Source organism: Buteo buteo, chromosome 1 (genome assembly GCF_964188355.1).
Source record: "Buteo buteo chromosome 1, bButBut1.hap1.1, whole genome shotgun sequence".
NCBI lineage: Eukaryota > Metazoa > Chordata > Aves > Accipitriformes > Accipitridae > Buteo > Buteo buteo.
In genome coordinates, this window is record NC_134171.1 from 17,395,474 (window position 1) to 17,416,303 (window position 20,830).

Consider the following 20,830-nt stretch of genomic DNA (forward strand, 5'->3'; position numbering starts at 1 on the left):
AATATATTTGTACTTGCTTGGCAAAGCCAGTAAGTTTGCACCGGTGTGCTGAATTATTTGAGAAGTAACAAAATGTGTTAATAACATTAAACAGTCATCTTCCAAGAACCTAGAGTATTATGGTATTTTCTAGTCAGATAATTCTTTGTGGTGCATAAATACATGTAATATCAATTAAAACATTTTGATTTGTGAAATCAAAATGAATGTGGTATATTTAGATTTGGTTTTGAAAGTATTTTAAATACTACTACCTCCTTTTAGCCTTTAGTTAGTTAGTTAGTTTAGCACAGTATTAAGAACAGGCTGCAGATACAGACCAGAACTCCACTGTGCTAGCACTGTTCAAGAACAGAGAAGGTGGTCCTAGCCCCAAGAATCATATAATAAATATAACATTACACATCATGAAGACAGGGCTGTGTATAAGCATCAGTAGTCACCTAAGTTTAAGAGCATAAAGCTCAGCAAAGGATCAAAATACCTATGCATTAAACAAGGTAGATTGCATGCCCTGAGCCCTGTGCTGCTACCGCTTCCCACACCAGCAAGTTAAATGCAAGTTTGGGCATGTATGTCTACGTATTATGTTTAAGTGACAGCACTGTGGATGTACCTGAAGATAAGAGGCAATAGAGGGATGCCGACCCCTTACATCTTAAAGGAGTGTATTCAGCAGTAAGTCAGTATTTGGCAACAGAAGGCAACTATTTCAGCCCAGTTGTTGCCAAGTTTTTGAAAGCATCAGAGCCAAGGAAAGTGTTACAGGACATAATGCATGAGTTTACAGGAAAATCCTCTCAAATGCTCAGGATCACCATGGAAGGAAACATGGACGTGCTTGTTTGAAGACATAACAAGTGACAATCAAGAGACTGATGTCAGGTACTGTGAGGTCCTGAGCCTTTACAGATGCAGAGTTCCTTCTCGGCTCCATGCATTATTGGCCCCATTTTAAGTTTATCGAGAATTTCTCAGCAAAATACAGCTTCATTGTAGTTCATGAATTATCCACAGCTGAAACACTGATCTTTTTAACCCCAAATTCAGGGTTTTACAGAGCTGCATGCCCATTGCCAAATGCTTACTATATCTTAGTTACTTTTAATTCTGCTACCGTTTGAACGTACTCAGCACCGAAAAGTACTTTACTCCCTTCAAGCATTCTTTTGGCTAACCAAATTAATGGTTGCAAACAAATAAAATATTTACTCTGTACTGCAGCCAAAACAGTGTTTCTTTATGTAATCTGAATGATGAGCAAACACCAGAGCACTGGAGGTAATAGCAGCAGGTCAGACTTAGTGAAATGATGCCCCATCTTACGACACTTCGCAGCAAAATACATAATACGAGGACCCCGAAAAGAGCCCACTACCACTTAATTTAACTGTATCTCGAAAACATAGTGAAGTAACCCAGCAAAGAGATTTCTGTTGATAGTTGTATGAGAGGGCATTTATCAATACCCATTAACCTCTGGTTTTTACCTGTTAGTTTTCTAAAAGATGCTTGTGTTGCTTCATAAGCCACAAGGTGTCACAGTGGCTCAACTGGTAGGATTCTTGTCAGTCTAGACACGCAGGTTGTGGCTTCAGGTTACATACCAGTGCTAACACTGCTCTGTACGAGGAAGTCTGTGCTACGCTGCGTATTTAGAAGTGCAGCCCTTTGGATGAAACAATCAGTCAAGGTGTAACTCGGTTGCTTCAGGATGCTCTTGATGCGGGTGTTAAATAATCTTACAGCACTGTCAGAGAAGAGATGTACTTGGTGCGCTGGCATCTTGACCGATCTTTTTACTTTGCATTATTAACCCTGACAGAGTGTTAAGAGGTACTGAAAAGAGCTGAGCTAATCATTCACATCAAATAATAAATTTTATGAATTCCACTTCATTCTACCCAGAGTTGCTAGGAATTAATAATAATTTATTTGAATGTATTAATTATTCAAATTTAAGACACATTTTTGCTTGTCTTTCATAACACGTAGCGTGCTGTAAGCATGTAATATTCTGCTAAGACTATACGCTGTGATTGGTCATATATTGTGTGTTCCTGTTTCTCATCCTTGACTGGATGAGCACAGATGGATCTAGAGCTTAAAATGCCAGGAAGTTTTGAATTTTTTCACCAATTTTTTCTTTTTACATTTTTCTAAAGTAACTGCATGGTAAGCAGCATCCTGTCCCATGAAAAAAATATGCACACACATCATGTTTACTGACCTGTAATTTTCCCATTGCCACCAGTCATTGCCATTAATTTGTTTTACGTTCATACACCAGTCAGTCCTCACTGCAAAGCAATCAGAGGTTCTTCTCTGATGTATTTAATTTCTAAGTATCATGGTTCTATCTGGGAGGTTTTGGAAACTCAAAACAGGAAACACTGCCTCTCAGCTTAGCCCATATAAAATAACCAACTTCTTCCCAGAATGCTTAACAAATTGAAATCTGCATTCTGCAATAATTTGTAAGAAAAAAACTGCATTGAGCAAACATTCACAGAAACACATAAAGAGCACGAGCATAGCCAAAGCAAATTCACTGTTAAACTCAAGTGAATAGTCATGGCAATTTTGCGTGTAGTGTTTGTTGCACTCAGGTAATGAACCTTTACCCAGTGTGTTGGCTTTTCATGTCCCATTATTCATGCCAACATATTCATTAAAATGGGCCTATGCTTTTTAACATAATCAGCAATGTGCATAGGTGTGGTCTTCAAAGAGTTATTACCATAGTTTACAGGCATGCTGTTCGTAAATACAAGCAGAACTCCAGTCAGTGCAAAATGCCAAGCTTCCCACAACACATATGGTAATTTTTGCTCTGTAAAATGGATAGATGCGCTATATAATGCATAATTGCATCACATTATATCTGAACTTCTAATTGCTTAAAATGATACTTCAAATCACATCAACGACATTAGTACCTAATTACCCTAAGGGTTAACTGATCCTCCAGTGATTAAGTCTAGGTAGAAGTGGTAGAGCTATTGTATTGCCTTCATCCGCTACAGCAAGTGGTATGGTTGCAACGCACATATAGAATCTATATCCTGTCAACATCTTTAACATCTTGGTATGGCAAAGAAGCAAGGTGGAGAAATGCTGGCCAAGTACCAAAAGGAAGGAGGGTCCCTTCTGCAAGATGCTGAGCAACCTCATTTGCGCTAAAGAAACTATTTTACAGCAGTTCTTTTCCTTTCTAATCACAATAACATTATTGTGGTGCGAAATGGAGTAACACGGAAACATTTTAGTACCTGAAGTGGATACAAGAATTATGGAAGATGGCAACATTGATCTGAAAAGGCAAGTTACTATCTGAATATGGGGGACAGAGTAAAACAGACAGTTGTAGGCCTTCCTCCACTGCTGCATAACCCATGCGTGAGACTTTTGTAAACTGCATGAAGAAAACATAGCATTCTAGGTGCAAGGCATTTCATATTCCCTTTTTCCAACTGTAAAATACTATCCTGTTTGCAAACCTAGCAGCAAAGCAGGTTTCATGCCTGCCTTGCCAACCACACCCTGGAGGATCTCTAGTCCGTAGAAAAGGAGATGGTTAGGAACGCTGGTGCTGCTGACTGCCTTCCTGAGGGATCAAGTATGCTGAGGGTGCTTCAGCTCAAACAAGAATAAAACAAAAAGGTCTCACATTGTATTTAGTTTCTTGGTTTTGGAGCATTTTCCTCTCTCCATGTGACTACTGTATTTAAAGATTTAGGATACTTCTTTTTGTATAATGTGGTCATTAATATTTCAGAAGCCTCTTTGTAACCTGCTCTAGGACAGATGGCAGTTCTTTCTCTGATACAATCTTCTGCTAATGGCTGAAGCAAAACTACACAACTGGAACAAGAATCGCAATAAGGTACATGAAATACTTTAAATGTGCAATGTACTGCAAGTCATAATTTTCCCAATTTACTACTTTAGAAAATAACCTAATAAAAAATGTAGTTAGAAAAAACAAATGTTTGAAAGTCCAAAAGAAAAGTAAAAATAGTCTGCTGCACACATGATGTAAGACTGCAGGTAATAATACTCAAACAGGGACAGCTGGTTTTTTCCAGGTATTTCATTTTTGAAGAATGATCTATGATTAGGTTTATTCTCGTGTCTGCCTTAATCAGGGATTTCGAAATATGATCACTTTCATACACACATAAAGTTTCATTTGCCCTCTGAATGCAACAGATCAGGTCATTCAACTAGCCTGTGCAATTCTTCTGGATCATGAAGGATGCTCTAGTCTGCAGCTAGCAGTTACGTAAAATGGACAGGATCTGGACAGATACTGAATCTGCTATATGTGAGTAATCTAATGGCAAAACTATACCCAGAGGTTAGATTTCCCCCTTGCCTTTTTAAACACGCATGCAAATGGTACAGACAGACTTGAGTATTTCTGCTCAGCTAACTAGGCTTGGCAAGCTGACTCCGTGGCTTAGAATCAGGAGAGATGGATATCAGCAGGTATTGCAGATCACGTGCGATAGATAATTACAGCAATGTTCTAATTTATTAGTTGCTTGGAAGGATGCAAAGACCTAACTATTTAGTTTGCAGGTAACCAGGCAGTAGATTTTAAGTACATTTAGAAACCTGCGTAAAGTTATGGCTTTACTGGGTCAGTTGTGAGTTTGTGACTCTGCCCTGGCTGAGTACCTGGATGTGAATATTGACAACAGAAACGCCTTAAGAAGTTCTAGTTTGATACTTCTATTTTGGCTGTAGTTAGAGGTATTCATAAAGAAGAAGTCTGCTACGCTCAAGTCTCATGCTTCAAGTCTGTGTGATGCAGGCAGGAACACCACCCTGGCAAGGAGCTTCATCATGAGTATGTCTTCTTGACAATGGTGTATAAACAGCAAGATGGTGCCAAGGCAACCTAAGTCTCATGGAGAGGACAGCCTGCTCCTGTAAAATTTATGGCCTTTACAAAGACTCTACACTACCAACACTCTTGAGTCCTGAAGAGGTGATAGGCTTAGAAAGCCACCATGTACTAGTTCACGTTTAGTTCTGCAAAGGTCTCATTTTTCCATGTCAATGATTTTTCACTAGCCCCATAAGGCATGAAAGTGCCAGAGCTGTCTCCAGAAACATCAGCTGTTCCCATACTGAGGTTTATGGTCCACAGGTGGTTCTAGCTGATCCCCAGTTACCTCAGGAGTACCAAGTGTAGTGTTCGGCTTAGATCAGTAACTTACAGGCTTTAGTTTAGAAGGGCATGGCTGTCCACCATAACGTAATAGAAAAGGAAACAGTATTGTGACCATAAAGTGCTTTGTCTCTGAAATTCTAACAGTAACCAAACACAGAACGAATGTACTGGGGAAAAGACAGACACCAAACACAGAACGAATGTACTGGGGAAAAGACAGACACAAGCCTAGGGAGAAGATTTCAGCCAGGGGTCCAGAGATGTTTCTTTCACTACTATTTTTGCCTAATAGATAAGACAATTGAGACGAACAAGACCAACAGGCCCTGCCCTACCACAGCCTTTTTGGAGACTAATCATCAGCCACTTTGGGGCACCCTTGTCCCTGCCAGGATGACCCCTCTGAGGCTTTAAGTAGCCCAGAAACAACTTTTGGAAAAGAGCACCCAGCAAAACTGAGGATATATGCTGCCCTGTTTACACAGTACAGTGCAGGAAAGAAAGCTCTTCTTGGGGAGGAAGCAACCGAACAAAGTATCAGCATGGTTGGAATGCCTGTTTACAGCAGATATGCAACTTTTGGCAAAAAGAAACAAAAAAATACCATTTGAAGTGAGGAGTCCAGCTAAAAATACTGCAATGAGTTTAGCAATCTACCCATACCCTTTTTTCTGTAAACAAAGAAAGTATATATACCAAAAACAAATGATTTTTTTTTTTTTATCTGATCTTGCAATCCTACTGCAGGCAAAACTCCAGCTTAAATAAGAGGACAGGACTGGGCCCTTGTTATGATCTCTATTTTGTTCCTTCTCACCATCCAGAGGCTCCTATTTTTGAGACTGGATCTGCATAGTAAATCTTGTTTACATCAGGGAAAGACTGAGTTTAAGTTTTTTAAAGTGGATTTACGGTTTAAAGAGTAAAGAATGAAAAAGAAAAAAGGAAGGGTTGGAAAGATTTCTTTATAGAAAATGATCTAGTAAGCATGAGAGTGATTTGCAGACGAGATCCATTTTTACACTTTCACACTGACTCTCTCTCCCCCCTTACCAGCCCCTGCCCCCAAAAGCTCCCTGTTCCTTATGCTTGCAGTTTACATTCTATATTATAACTTTAGGAGGAAAAAAAGCAGCAAGACATCCCTGATTGTAAGCTAAGGATCAGCATGGAAAGGAAGTAGAGTCTTTTTTTTCTCCCCCAGCCTCATAAGAATTGTTAGTTTGTAACAATTTTAATTGAAAACAGCTGCAACTGAAATTTTTTAAAGGGATGAAAAAACTATATGAAATAAAAGACAATCAGTAAAAAGAGCCTTGAATCCATTCTGAAGTCAGTGTCTGCCTAAAGGAGTTCATGGGTTTTCTTTTAAAACTGACCTTTTAGTTTCAGTAAAGCATCGTTTGTAAGTAATCTTTTAAAATACTTTACTCATGTTCCTAGAATTGCTAAGTATTAGTATATTTGTGGGTGAAAGAATATTTCCTCAAAAATACTTTGAGACAGAAGTTTATGTGTTTTCCCCTCAACAAAACAAACTCATTGGACAAACTCAGACTTATGTACACAATATGAGAGATCTATTTGCGATACTAAGTTGCTATGTGAACAAATGTGATGTCACAACATAGATTTTTATGACTAATCTATTAAAAATGCATCAGGAAGAAGAAAATATTATTTCATCAGATAGCAATGTGAGGAAGTAAAATAAGAGACTTCCATTAAACTGCAGAAATTTTGGTTTGCTTCGATTTGCTTTAAATATTTGGTTGAATATGAATGTCTGTGTAAGCTTCCAGTTCATTTAGTAGCTTTTAGATAATCATAACATCCTCCTTTATTTTCCTTTTAATTTTCTTTACTTTTTCTTTCATCATGAAATCTCTACTTTTGTTAAATTCACTATACAGTTTAATAGGGGTTTAATATGATTTGATTAAGCTGATTGTCTTTAAAACAAATATGTTACTAATCAAGTTCTCTAGTCACCCTTAAAACACTGCTCTCTTGGCCAGAAGGAAAGCTGTGTTTTGCATATAATGGTGATGTAAAGCATAATGTCTTCTAGTGACAGAGAGAGATACAGGTGAATTTAATATGTTGTGATACACAAAAGTTCTAACAATATAGGGGACTAAACCAAGTGAAAGGCTTGATACATCTCTTGTATTATTGGCAATAAAGCAACGCCCCAAACTTTAGACTGTCAGCAACTTTAAGTGATCTATCCACAGTGCACTGTAATGTTACTGAAAAATAATTATATACAAGATACAATCACCTTTTGTTTTCTTTTAAGTGTGAGCAATTTCAAATGATTAAAAATTAGAACAGAAAAGGATTTACAACATCAAAGAGGAAAAGAGGCTTTTTTTAAACATCGAGTTTTACAAAAAACAGGTAAATTAGCTTAAATATTTTCCCTATGTTGTGTATTGCTACCTGGAACTTTAGAAACTGCTGATTATGCTGCAACAGGATTGCTTTCTTGAAATGTTAAACCAACATAGATATAAAAATATTAAGATAAACTGAGTTTGAGTGAACAGTAATGAAATACTTTAAACCACACACAGAGCAAGGAAACAGCTGCATTTTGGTTAACCAGAAAGTTAATCAACTATGATAGAAGTAAATAAGATTTATCTTTATATCTGCCAGAGATTATTAAACATTTAAATATTCATTTCACTTCTTTAAATCAGGATTGTTGGTGCATTACAAAATGGCACTAGATGCTCCCAAAGTATTATTAAGAAAGCATGTATTAATTTCCACTTAGAAAAAAGTATTACCAGATTAGATTTCCTTGAACAACTTTTAAGGAAGGTAAGGTGTTCCTGTACACTAGTTAGTAACTCAGACTCCCTAATTTACTTTAGATCACATAAGAATTAGCTAGGTGGTGGACTTTTGCCAGTACTTACATCATAAAACCACCCCCTGCCTGGGTGTGATTGGAATTCTTCGCCTAAGACTGACCCTGAATTTAAAAAGGCAGTTGTAGGTTCTGCCTGAGGAGCCCATAAAGTTGTGAGAAGTTTGGAGAGCAAAAGTTTGCACATCTAGCACAGACTAGAGTTGCTAATTCTCTACTTTCATGACTACCATTTCTTCCTAAAGAAAACAAGGACAACAAAGATAGCCATCCTGCATCTAAATGACCTTTTTTTATCACTCTGTACTTTGTCTGCTTAATACACTAAGCACATCCTTCACACCGATTATTATTCCCTTCCACCCAATGCTGACACAAACCAGAGTGGAAGCAGTGGATTTCTCAGGGAGGGTCCCCAAGCGCAGAGCCACTTTGAGGACACTTCTACCTCCCCCAACATACCGTAGACCCTGCTGCTGGGAGAGCAGGAGTAGAAATGGCATTTACCGGTGGATTCCCTAATGGTGTCTCTAGCAGCCCATTGCTTTTTTTGAATCGTTTCTCTCCTACTTGCAAGCTCTGGAGAGCAGCTATAGGAGTGCACTACAAAGGTGGGCTCTACAGATGGAAGGGAGAACACAGATAGACATGACATACAGATACTCCTTTCACAGGCTCTCCATCCATCCTCTGTACAACTTAATTGAATTATGTACATTTTGCTGTGCCTTGGAACTTCGATCACTGCAAGGGACAGCAGAGAATCTGACTCTAAAGGATTATTAAGCACATTTTTATTTTTTAGGAAAACAGGAAAATCCCAAAGGCTTTCCAAGGATATATTTGGGATAAGAGCTGTAGGTTCCCATTTTTTAATGCATCCTCACTTGCCACTGGCTCTCTCCAGAAGTTGGGTCCAAGTGGAATCTGCCAGCTGGCTACCCCCAGTCTTTTGGAGAGTTTCTTTGTAATTCCTTTCCCCTTAAGCTGCTTTGCTTGTGCTCACCTACCCCCTGGGGCTCACAGAGTACAAGCAGCCTCCTTCAGAGACCAGTGCCTACATTATTCCAAAGGCTGCCTGAAGAGAAACGTTCATGCAGCAAGCCTGTATCACCCACAGCACAAGCACATTCCTTCCATGCCATACAGGGCTCCATCGGTCTGGATTCAAAAAATTCAGAGCTAGTTACACATGCTCTAGAAGCCTTCAGCTACCAATCCCAAACATGCTTGGAAGTGCGTAAAATTAATGTGAAACTTCCACTCCCAACCTGCCCCAGAAGCCAGCGTGATTCTTTACAGGCTGTCCACACCTAGTCACTCTTAAGTGTCCCAGGAAACTAACTTCTTTTTTTTTTTTTTTTTTTTATTAAGGAAGGTGTTTTAATTGGAGGACGAACGAGATGAGCTGAAGCTAGCTAGAAAATACATTTCAATCGACAACAATGCTTATAGCACAGAACTCAGAAATTAAAAAAAAAAAAGAGAACCAGAATGTAAACACTGGATAATCAGAAGGCAAAAGTATTTTCACTCTGAACAAATAAAAGAAATACTGGAGCATAAGGCCTTCATTAACTAAGCATTGTCTGTCAAAGTAAAATGCTGCTGAAACCTATGGCAGTAGTAGCAAGGAAAAGCATGTTACCGCTTTTTGCCCACAACAGTCCATGTGAATGTGCACAGCAAAAACTGCAATTGAATGCTCTAAAGTCTAACCCAGCACACCTCAGCAACGCAGGAGGGGGAAGTTGTTTCACAAGTCCCTCAAAAACTTTTCTAGTGCAACATTTGTAAAGGAGCTACAATCAGAAACCGGTCAATTTTCAAAAGTACCACTAAAATATTACGTAGAACAGCTAAATTAACACTGACAGCTTTTCAGAACGGCTTGTATATAAAACCCTGAAGGAATCACTTAATGATACATATTTGTTCTTTTCACTTGAAAAAGTCTAGAAATTATTACATTAATATGTACAGGAATGTAAGGAACAGAGTTGCAAGACACTGACAATGAACAGTAGCAAATAAACACTCCAAGCCCCCTCATTCTATGTAAATGGCAGTGACCCTCCACAGCCACCAACTTGGGGCAAAACTGACAAACAGTTGCCATGATTTTGGGAGCAACGAGCTGCTTGGAGTTTTTAGCCAGCACGAAGTGTATTTACCGATTACTCCACAGCAATGTTTTAAGACCAGCAGTGGTAACAGTGTTGGAAAAGCAGTTACCCCGTAGCAGTTACCCAATCAGAAAGCAGGTCACATCTCGTTAGCTGTATCATATACATTAAACGTCACAGATTCTCCATGGCTTAGCTGACAATTCAGGCATGTGTGTTTTATTTTATGATAACCTCACGTTCTCTTAAAGAATTACTATACAACAAACAGATCAATCTGAGCTCCTTTACCATGCTTCCTGCCACGAATTTGGCAGATATTTGCCTCTATATAAAGCCATTCACTATAAGAGATTAATACTTTCAAAAAGTGTTTTCAGGGCACCACTAGTAAACTACTACGAAAAATTGCAGCACCAAGAATGTTTGCTGCACAAACACAGACACATGGGCAGAGATGCAGCCTGATTCAGTCCACACTCTCTTCACTTCAACAGACTAAAAAGTGTGCTTTATTTAACCGCATAAATAATGAGATGCAGCCTCCACTATTTTTTTTCTTTAAGTGACAAAAGTATTTCCCCTTCCCATTCAGCATATTCTTTGTGGTGGCTGATCTGGGTATAGAAGCCAGAGCGCATAAGCCACTAACAGATTATACAAAGCATAACCAACAGTGAATGTAGTTTACATTATTGGGTACTTTTGACAGCTATATGATAAAGTCGTGAACCGATCATCTCTCTCGCTAAAAGCAACAGCATTCTAAACGTAAACACGGATTTCTCCCGTCGGTCGTCCCGAACATGTGTTCTTTAAGTGCAGCCTAGGAATAAGTTTTTAAAACTCTGCTCCTGTTTTCTGTTACCATTCATTTTTAATTTTAACGAGTTTAGAAAACAAAACGAGAGGAAGGTTTGTCTCTCCCCCTAGACCTGCAACGTTTCTAAACGAGTTTTGTGCAAAAGCTCAAGCGATACCTTGCAATATTATAGCTGCAAATGCCAGCAGGACAGATCCTGAGCAAACAACACAGCAAGGCAAAGAAATTTCCTGAGACCAGCATAATAATCAACCCTGAAGTGCTGTACTGTAATTTCAAGATTTCAGCCTAAGCTGGTATCTCCTCAAAGAGTTGCTCTGCGTGGAAACATAATGAGGGATTACCCAATTAAACTACTAAATTAATTAGGGTTCGTGCCTGCATACACTGTACTGTCTAGTGGGACGCTTCAGCTGGAATTCGGGCTGAAGCCTACCACGGTCCATGCACAGGAAAACAAGGCTGAGGGACTTACCTCCGTCCGCGACTGCAGCCTCTTGTTCATTTCATATATTCGGTACTCTGGTTGCACCATGTATGGTGTGTGTCTCCTATAAAATGGGCCAAAAGGAGAAGAATAGAAAGGGTCATGTGGTGTGCTGGACATCTTGCCTGCTTGCAGAGATTCAAGCTACACAGAGTATCATCAACATCCATACAGAGCACATGGGCTGTGTGTTCTTCACAGTACAAAGTAGCAGCGCGCACACACACACACATCCAGGCTGCACGCACTGCCTGGGAACTGCTGTGGGAGCCCTCTATAGCAGGAGACGGGGGGGGGGGGGGGGGGGGAGCGGGAGCGCACAGGCTCCAGAGAGAGAGGGGGAGAGAGAGAGAGAGAGAGGCTGGATAGCTTCAGGCACCACCGCTCGTTTTTAAAGCAGCAGTTTCTGGAGGGGTCATTTCCTGTCCGCGCCGTAGACTAGTTCAAAAATACAATTTTCCTCTCCGCCTGACAGGGGTCTAAGGTTTGGGTTTAATTTTTCCCAGCCAGGACCCCTCAGGAACCTGGCAGCAAGGCTTGTTAGCATATAGGTGGTTTAAAAGCTGCCTGAGCCAATCACCCTCCGCGAGGAGCACGCTTGGGTAATGTCAGAAATGTGATTACTACAAAATACATAAACACAGGCCACGACGATCCCCGCCGCTCGCAGCTGGTGCTTCGCCCGCTCCCAGACGGTTCCCTTCAGCGCCGCGCCGCCCGCTCCAAGCGCCTGGGCTGGGCTACCGAGCCTTCGGCAGCCCTCGCCGGCCCGCCGGTGCCCTCGGGGAGCGGGGAGGGGCGGGCCGGGGGCCGGGGGGGGCCGCGCCGCGCCCCGGCAGTTTGGGGGGGACGAGAGGGAGGGCGGCCTTGCCGCCGGAGCGGCGGCGGGATGGCCGGGGCCGGGGAGCCTGCACAAAGAAATCACCTCCACGCACCGCACTTCGCGCACAATGGAGAGCAGTCAAATGCTAATAACAGAAACCTCCCGGAAAAAAAAAAAAAAAAAAAAAAAAAAAAACAAAAAAAACAAAACGTAAAAACACAAAGAGCCGGGTGGCAGAACGAGCCCCCCGAACGGCTGCCGGCAACCCCCCTTCGGCGGCGGCGGCTAGGAAGAAACAAATGGAGCGGTTTAAAAGCAGCTATCCGGCTTAAAGGTGGCGGCGGCTAGGTAGGAGACCGGTCCCTATTTTCAGGATCATTGCTGGGCGTAAATCCAGTAGTGGTTAGAGTAGGTTGCGAAGGAAAGACACCTAAAATTGGGGGACGGGGGGACACGGGGCAGCCGAGGGAGGAGGGGAGGGCAGAGAGGAGGTAGTCACCCCTTGGAGGTGAAGGATGAACTTTATCTGTTGAATCATACTTGCAGGAAAGTGCTGGGAGCGGATACCACGTGAACGAAAAGTCCTCAAAATATAGAGGAAACAAAATGGGCTCATCCGCTACATGGGAAAGTGCCAGGCTTAAGAGGGGAGCCTTCAGTTACCTGTACAAAAAAGCCCTTGAAGCACGGACTGTGTCTTTATGCGCAGCTGTAGAGTATCAGGCATTATTTACAGTACTGAATAAATGTAAAAACAACAATAAACAGCACTGAATTAATCTCTGATGTAAATTCATTCAAGCAAATGGAACCACTCTAGGAACAGATTTAACTAATATGATTAAGAGAATAACAATCAGCTGCAATCACAGCAGTTCTCAGCCGGGGTGCTTCGCAGGAACACTGCGGGATCACCCATTTCGCAGATGGGGAAATCAAGGCACGCGCCATTACGTTTTCTAAATTTATGTAACAGTCCCACCAAATATTTGAGTGCGATATGGCTTCACCCACTGCCAAAAAATTAATTTGACTCTGACTGAATGTAGGAATATTTTAAGACAGATTTGAAAAATTCCGGTTTTGCTGGCACTTGGCTAAATCTGGAAAACCTGAGTTCTCTCTTCAGGATAAAATACAAAAGTTCATTGTTTTATTCTAGTGACCACTGATTGGGATCACAATTTGTCTTTGATCTACCAGTCGCTGTTCAGCAAAACTATTTCTGTACGCTCTTGTGGCATAACAGTTTCCATAAGAAGTGACGTATTGAGCTGTTTTATAGACTTCCCACAGCTTCTGTCACTAAACACAGAGCCAACAGATAATACATGGGGTATTTCGCTTCTCTCTCTAGATGCTCCCCAGCTATGTAGCAATGCTGTGCTGTCGCTCCAGTACCATCACAGGAAGTGCTGATTTTAATAAATGGCATGTACAACGTTCGGCTCAATAGTGCTGCAATGACAGCGACAGTGCTCTGCCAGGGTTCGCTGGCCGCACAAGAAACCTCTAACATGGCTGTGTACCTAGGAGAAAACTTCCCTGCGTCTACCTCGTACTCTTAACAGATCCTAGCAAGGCTACCTTAAAGCTTAAAACCAAAATGACCAGAAAAATTACAGAGTTACAGCACTAATACACACAATTTTTATGGCTGAAGTACCACCTACTTAAATAAATGTCAAAAAAAAAAAAAATCAACCCACCAAACTGTGGATTTTACTTTGTTTACAAAGCAAATGCAAAGTAAAACCTATTTGCCCAAGAAGGGACATGCTGCTTTTTGTAGTTAAAACGGTGGAATTCTGCATAGCTTGAAAACTGTATCTGTTTAAGGACTTTTTGACTAGGCTAAAATTCACTGTTTCAAGAAGTTAAACATGGCAATAATATTAATATTTTTCATTTTGGCTGAGGTGGGAGGAAAGGAAGAGGTTGCTTTAAAATAAATAAAAAAAACCAAACTCAGAGTCCTGAAAGTGAGTCAGCAGTAGGATTTGCTTTCATGATTGGGAACCCCAGATACTCCCCACACACCCCATATAAGAGCTTCTGTGTATGGGTCTAGCACAAAGCAAAAATATGCAGTGATATTTTAATAATTCCCATTGATTAACTGGCAAATTATTGCACACCTACAGCCCACCGGCAAGAACCAAGTCCCAGGGTAGCAACCTGCTAATTACAGGCTCCGGCAGCACTTCCAGTTGCCTGTTATCATCTAGACCAATGTGACACGCAGAAGAGTAAAACAGAAGGCAGAATCAAAGGAAAATAAAGTTACAGGGATCCTGACAGTGTCATCTTGATTCCCACTTGGATCTGCTGCCTTTAAAGTTTCGTGTGCTCTCCGGGAGAGCTGGTTAGGGGCCATGCAGCCAGCCCCACTGCCTGGGCAGCTCCAAACCCCTGCACCACTGGCATCAAGCTGATACCCAAAGCGGCTCTGGGGTCAGAGGTAAACATCTGGCCCAAGATGTAGGACAATCAATAAATTCCTTAATCTGGAAAATGAGTTTAATGTGAGCAGAGGAAAAAAGAGGCGGAGGAAAACAAGAGGAAGAGACTAGTTAGTCTCCCCAGATCTGAAAATGAATATATTCCTGTGCCCGCATACGCACAGCTACAAACAGATGAGGAAACAGCTTGTGCGGAGCTGCGTTTACACGGGTACATGCACGTGCGAATACCGCCGTGCCTCAAAGCGGAGAGCCTTTCCCCACCCCTCCGAGCCCAGAGAGGAAGGACTGGGACCACCTCAGTTACCCAGTCCCCAAACCTCCGCACCGCGTAGGCTCTCCCGGCCCCCGCCTGGGTGCTGCACCTGGGCAGGAAAGGAGATGACGGCACACCAGAGCAGGCAGGCACCGGGATGCGGGCCTGCGATTCCCGGCTGAGGAAGGGGAGCTGGGTGGAAGTGTGCCATCAGACCCCACCAGCGGAGAGCGAGCCATGTTTCGTGCCCCTCGGGCCAGGCGCTAACCACACAGACCCCCGACACCCCAAGGAGCCTCAAGACATGGTGCGCTGAGCTGGATGATGTCTGGGTGCTGGATTGCCCTCTCCTGGGCAGAAACAGAAGGACCCACGTAAGTCAAGGACTCCACTCTGACAGCTCTGGAGGACAAGTTCCCTTCATTTCAGCGGGAAGCGTGGATTTGGTGGAGCAGAAGGGTGTGGGTCGTCTTCCACTGCGCCCACCAGCACGAAACCCTCAGTGCCTATGAGGAGCTGAGATGCACTATGATAGAAGGACCAAAAACCAGCAGCGGAAACTTCTTCCAGGACACAAGCAGGGAGCGAGAAGGGATGAACCAGAGCGGTCTGTTCATCTGTCTCTGCTGTTTATGCCGTCACACGCGGTCCGGTGCTGCCTTCTCATCGTGACTATTACCAGAGCCCCTGGCACAGCCTGCACTGCAAGGGCACCCACGCCACGCCACGCCACGCCACGCCACGCCATGCCACGCAGCATCGACAGCCCCGTGACACAGCGCTGCCAAAAGCGCCACACGCAACTGAGGCATGGTCCTCGCTTTGCCAAGCTGACAGTCGAAGCAGCTCTGAAGGCTGCACTATTTTTAATAACCACTTAGTAATAATAATAATGCAGAAAAGAGATACAGCTGTAAATAGGTGTAATTGCTGTATTTATCCCTGGTATGCGTTGACTGTTCAGTCTCTGTCAGTAATCAGGTTTACAAGGATACATTTAAGGTGGTTTGTAGCTGTTGAAAAGACAGGAAAGGAGAGACTGATCTTGGTTAAAAGATAGACAGCAAATGAAAAGCTAAAAACCAGAGGTACTTGAAATGAGATTTCTTGAGAATACTCAAGTAAACATGAATTTCTTGAAAAAAATAACAAAACTACCTTTTCAAACTGTCCTTTGTTTATACAAAAGCCAGATAGCATTGAAGACTTTTGATGGAGTGACCTTAGGTAAAAGAACAAAACTGTTTTCCTGTGGATGCTCATGAATGACTAAATGAAATTTGCTTATCAAAAGTTGGGATGCACAATGAAGAACCACCAGCAATACCACATCATCTGTAATATACACTCAGTTGGTGAGCTCAAACACAGGATTTTGACAGGTTTCAGATCTGAATACTGCCGCTAATTTCTATAGCTACAGAATAGAGTGTACCAGATGCTTGCAGTTTCTAAGAAATCTAGAAGCTGTAATTTGTTTGCATTAAATATTAATATATTGAAATAAAAAACATATTCCAGAAAACATTGTCCTTTCACAGACAATTTGTGGACGGGAAACTAAATAAGTATGTTTAATCCATTGTTAAAAATATTTGCTGGGCTCAGTATACGCTTCCAGGCTTTTTCCATGTAGACTACTGGTTTTTTCATCGTGATAATTGTCCTTTTCTGTCATTAATAAATGACATGATTATTTTTATCAGAAAGGTTTTTAAAAAATCTGTAAGTGGGGCCCACCAAAACTACTGTGTTTCACAGTTTACAGTGCAGCAAGAAGGGTTCACATCTTTTAAATGCTTCAGGCTTTTTGCGAACTCAAACCTACCTTGCATAAATTACATATAATGATAATTCAATACATATGACAATTCTAAGAATTCTCTTCACCTATTTAACGCTAGTAAATTAAAGTTACAGCTCCAGCACTCACCAATGATGCTCAAAGTAACTCTGAATGGATGATAACACAAAAGGGATTTTAAATATTTTTTAGTTCTGCAGTGTACACAATGTCTTTGTCCGCAATCAAAATGGATATTAAATTTTGTCTTGGAACTTTATGAATGCTCAGCTGAATGCAGTCTTTGAGGAGCCTGCCCATCTCTGACCAAGCAGGCTGCCTGCTATACCCATAGAGACAGAGCTGGGGAAGAAAACATGAGACAAACTCAAAGTGGTGCAAACCATATCTTGGTGTTACAGTGATGGGCCCTCTGAAGATACCAAGATATAGCAGACCAACTGACTTGCCAAGTCTCCAATTAAGCTATGGTAAGCCAGCGTTCAGTGTGTTTTAAGTGTCCTCCCTTTGTGCCTAACACAGAGGGGATACTGGTCTGTAGGAGCTCTCAGCTGCAGAGTCTGGCTCTTCAGCTCACAAGAGAATTACGCTTTAAGCACTAGAGCTTCATCTTGCTCCTCACGGTGCTGTCAGCTGGCACCCTGAGTGGACAGTATGCTTGGGAGGCCTCCACCTACCCTGCATCACACCTGGGCACTGCAACTACAAAGTACATCGTGACCATGCCAGAGAGGACTCTTGTCAAGGGAAATAGCTCCATGAGGTGCTGGGAGGAGAGGATGAGGTCCCGGGTGTGAAATATTCAGCCCTTGACCTCCAGGGGAGCTTCCCTGGGCTGCAATAGCTTCAGGATACCAAAGAACACCTGCCCATTGGCAGAACCAGATCATCTTCCAGACTAGTAAAACGCCAAAGAGATTTTATATACCTTGGTTTTGCTGCATCTCTGAGGACACCACGAAGGCTGCTTTCCATAATCCAGCAGCTTCAAGAACACTTCTGTCTTGTTTTGTTCCATCTCCCCCTTGTTTCCATGTCCACTCCATTTCTCCCATTTTCCTTCATATCACCCATACCTGCCCATAGCCCCTTTCCGAGTACAGAGTTCCTTTTCCATGAATCATTTCTAAATATCTGCCTTGGTAGTTTCTCACCCTACACATTTTTTCTTTTTTTTTTATTTTTCCCCTGCCCCCATATACACTGCTGAAGTTTGGGGTGGGTTATCACTGGAGGGTGATGCTGGTAAGTGCTGTTTGAAGCAACTGAGATTCTTTACCCAAAGTGCTCAACAAGTTTAGTTGAGTGTGTTTTCCCTGAAGAAAGCTTGAAGAGCTGATGCTGAGGGTGGTAAATCCAGAGCAGTCAAGCAGGGAAAAGAAAGGGATGAAATTCCTGTCATTTGCCTCTTGCAGCCATCTCCCAGCGGCTGAGGAAGAAAACAGCCTTCAGCAGCAGAGAAGACAGTACTGCGGTTTATAGCATTGGCAGCCAGCCAAAAAAAAAAGTAATCCAAAGAAGTGGTGGGGGAGGCTACAGGAGCAGACTATGGTCTGGGAGACTGACCCTCTAGCAAAAAATCAGACCGGCCAGCAGAGAGGTAAGGACTTGAAGAGTCCGAGCCCGTTTCCGATACACTAGTTTCCCTTACCGACAAGCTAAATATGAATTAAATGCAGGTGGCACAGTCACTCAGCTCTAACGTATTCAAAATTTTTTAAGTCTATTTCAGTCCAAAGCAAGAATCATTATAACCACCCCTCAATATAGTAAGAAATAAGCAACACCAGACTTCAATACAATCTTTAAGCAACCCTTCCTCCCTAACTTGCCCTCACAAATATATGGCAGCATCGCCTGCCTGTGACAGATTACAAACCGGGCTTCAGAAAGGGAACAGATGTGTGAATATGAAAGAGATGCTCATTTTGGCTAGCGTTTCCCCCCAAAGTTCTAGTCCCTACCTGGAAAAGCTTAATATTCCTTCTACATACCCAACTCCACCATACTGATTTACCTGTTACACACCTCACCCGCTGCTCAACTTTCAGCATATTTCAATTAGTGGAAAGCTTACTTTTTAAAGGACTCAACTGGGAGCACTCAGCTTTGGAGGCATTTCAGTTGAGTGCTAATTAGCAACTAGCTGACTGTCAACTTTTCTTCTTCGAAGAGAGGGAAGGGTTGGTGATTCCCTTCTGAATTACCTGGCAATCAAATACACGTTGAAATTTATTCATTAACTTACAATAATCATCCCTAGCACTTCTTTGGCAATTTTCATCTTCAAAGCACTTTATAAACATTCATAGAGACACTGTGGTGATTAGCACTATGACAAAACTGTGGAACTTCCTGCATATGGGTCTCTCGCCCCATTTTACAGGTGGGGAAGGTAAGGGAGAGATGAATGACGGAAGAAGTCATGTAGTTATACCTCAGGAAATTACAGCTTAGGGATTTGTATTTGGATCTTGCACAGCACAGACATATGTACTAAGCAGAACAAATGATGGACAGACAGGAGAACTGGTGTGAAAGGGAATAATGCATGGAGAAATTCTGTGCCTGGTACCAAGGTGGGATTAATTTGACAGCAATTTGGATCTTGTAATTAGGCCTGTATCATATAACTGAGGCAAGCTCCCACCAAAGCCTATACTGCATTCACCTCGTTCCTTTGAAACAACAGTTATACCCTACTACAAAACATGCAGTGCTACTCTGTTTTATTTATTCAATTATTTTAACACCAAGTCCCAACCAATAGCGGAAAGAAATGTATGTTGGAAAATATTATTTCCTACACAGATTTTTTTAGTGTTTTATTTCATGTTTCTAACTCATTCTCCATTCTTTATAAAGATTTGATCTTAAGCTTAAACCTTTGCATTTGCAAAACACAAGCCAAAACTTGCCAGGAAATGAAAGCATGCTGAATATGATCCATTGAGATTCTGGATATCACTGTTGCAGGTGCTCTCTACACTGTTGTAGACGGTACACTCAATATGTGAAAAATGCAATCAGTTACCTGTATGCATATTTCGTAGACACAATATATTTTTTTAATTTGGCCTTTAAAATTTAAGTATATGTTATCGATTTAAATTTTATACTTTGAAATATTACCATGCTCTGCAGTGCTTGAGTTTTGCCAAGGCCTTGTACGGCTGCATAAATGTGACTGAAATAACCAGGAGTTTTGCTTGGAAAATCTGATTATGCTGCAAGAGCAAAATGTTCCAGCTCATGAGGGTGAAAGACTGGCTGTGCCTCTCCTTTTAGTGAATAATGATTTTGCACAGAAAAATAGAGTCTAAGCAAAATATGTACTGAATGAATCTTTCTCTCTTCTATGTCATAGATTCTGTTCCTTCTACATCTCGTACCTTCCAGGCGTGATACTCAGTGACCTATATCCAGTGACCAAAAAAGTGGCCATGTATCTAATTCAGCATTTAAAACACACCAGACGCATCTTAAACATGTCCGACATGCACATATTGCAGACAGCATGGAAAGATGCTGACATCTCTGGAGAAGCAGCAGATCTGAGCTCCCTCTGACTCGTAACTCAGCCCACATCAGGAGCTGCTGCCTCTCACAGAGACAGGACACCACCAACCAGCTGCTCAATGGCAGCAGCTGCATCTCCCAGCTTCTGCTATCATCGCTAGCTTTGATTTTTGATTCTAAGAGTTCATTCTGCTCTCTGCTGTCTGTTGTCTTCCCAGCATCGTCCCATCACACAGATTCTGCAGCCATGCATGCCCATTTATACTGGTGTATTAACAACCTGCAGTTTTCACAACAGCACAATGTTTCGTGTATGAAGTACAACAGCTTGTGGAATTTTATGTACATTTGTCCATATCTCTTTGCTTGTGAAGTTTGAATGTAATTGATTAGAAAGCTTTGTTTGTAATTAGAGAAACAGAAAAAACCTCCAGCATACTTTATTTTTGTGTGACACTGTACCCAGA

The 20,830-nt window shown here is 41.8% G+C and overlaps 1 protein-coding gene across 13 annotated transcripts in view; it reads right to left on the reverse strand.

Annotated features, from left to right (window-relative positions):
* The window catches only part of LDB2 (LIM domain binding 2), a 380,372-nt gene that overhangs the window by 209,569 nt on the left and 149,973 nt on the right, over positions 1-20,830 (reverse strand). For 11 of the 13 annotated variants that reach the window (XM_075023501.1, XM_075023483.1, XM_075023493.1 and 8 more), the window contains exon 1: positions 11,488-11,745. In XM_075023501.1, the coding sequence (XP_074879602.1) occupies positions 11,488-11,619 (132 nt within the window). In that variant the 5' untranslated portion in view covers positions 11,620-11,745. Of the gene's footprint in view, positions 1-11,487; positions 11,746-12,126; positions 12,399-20,830 lie in introns of those variants that run through there. The other 2 variants (XM_075023520.1, XM_075023511.1) reach the window with 2 other exon arrangements.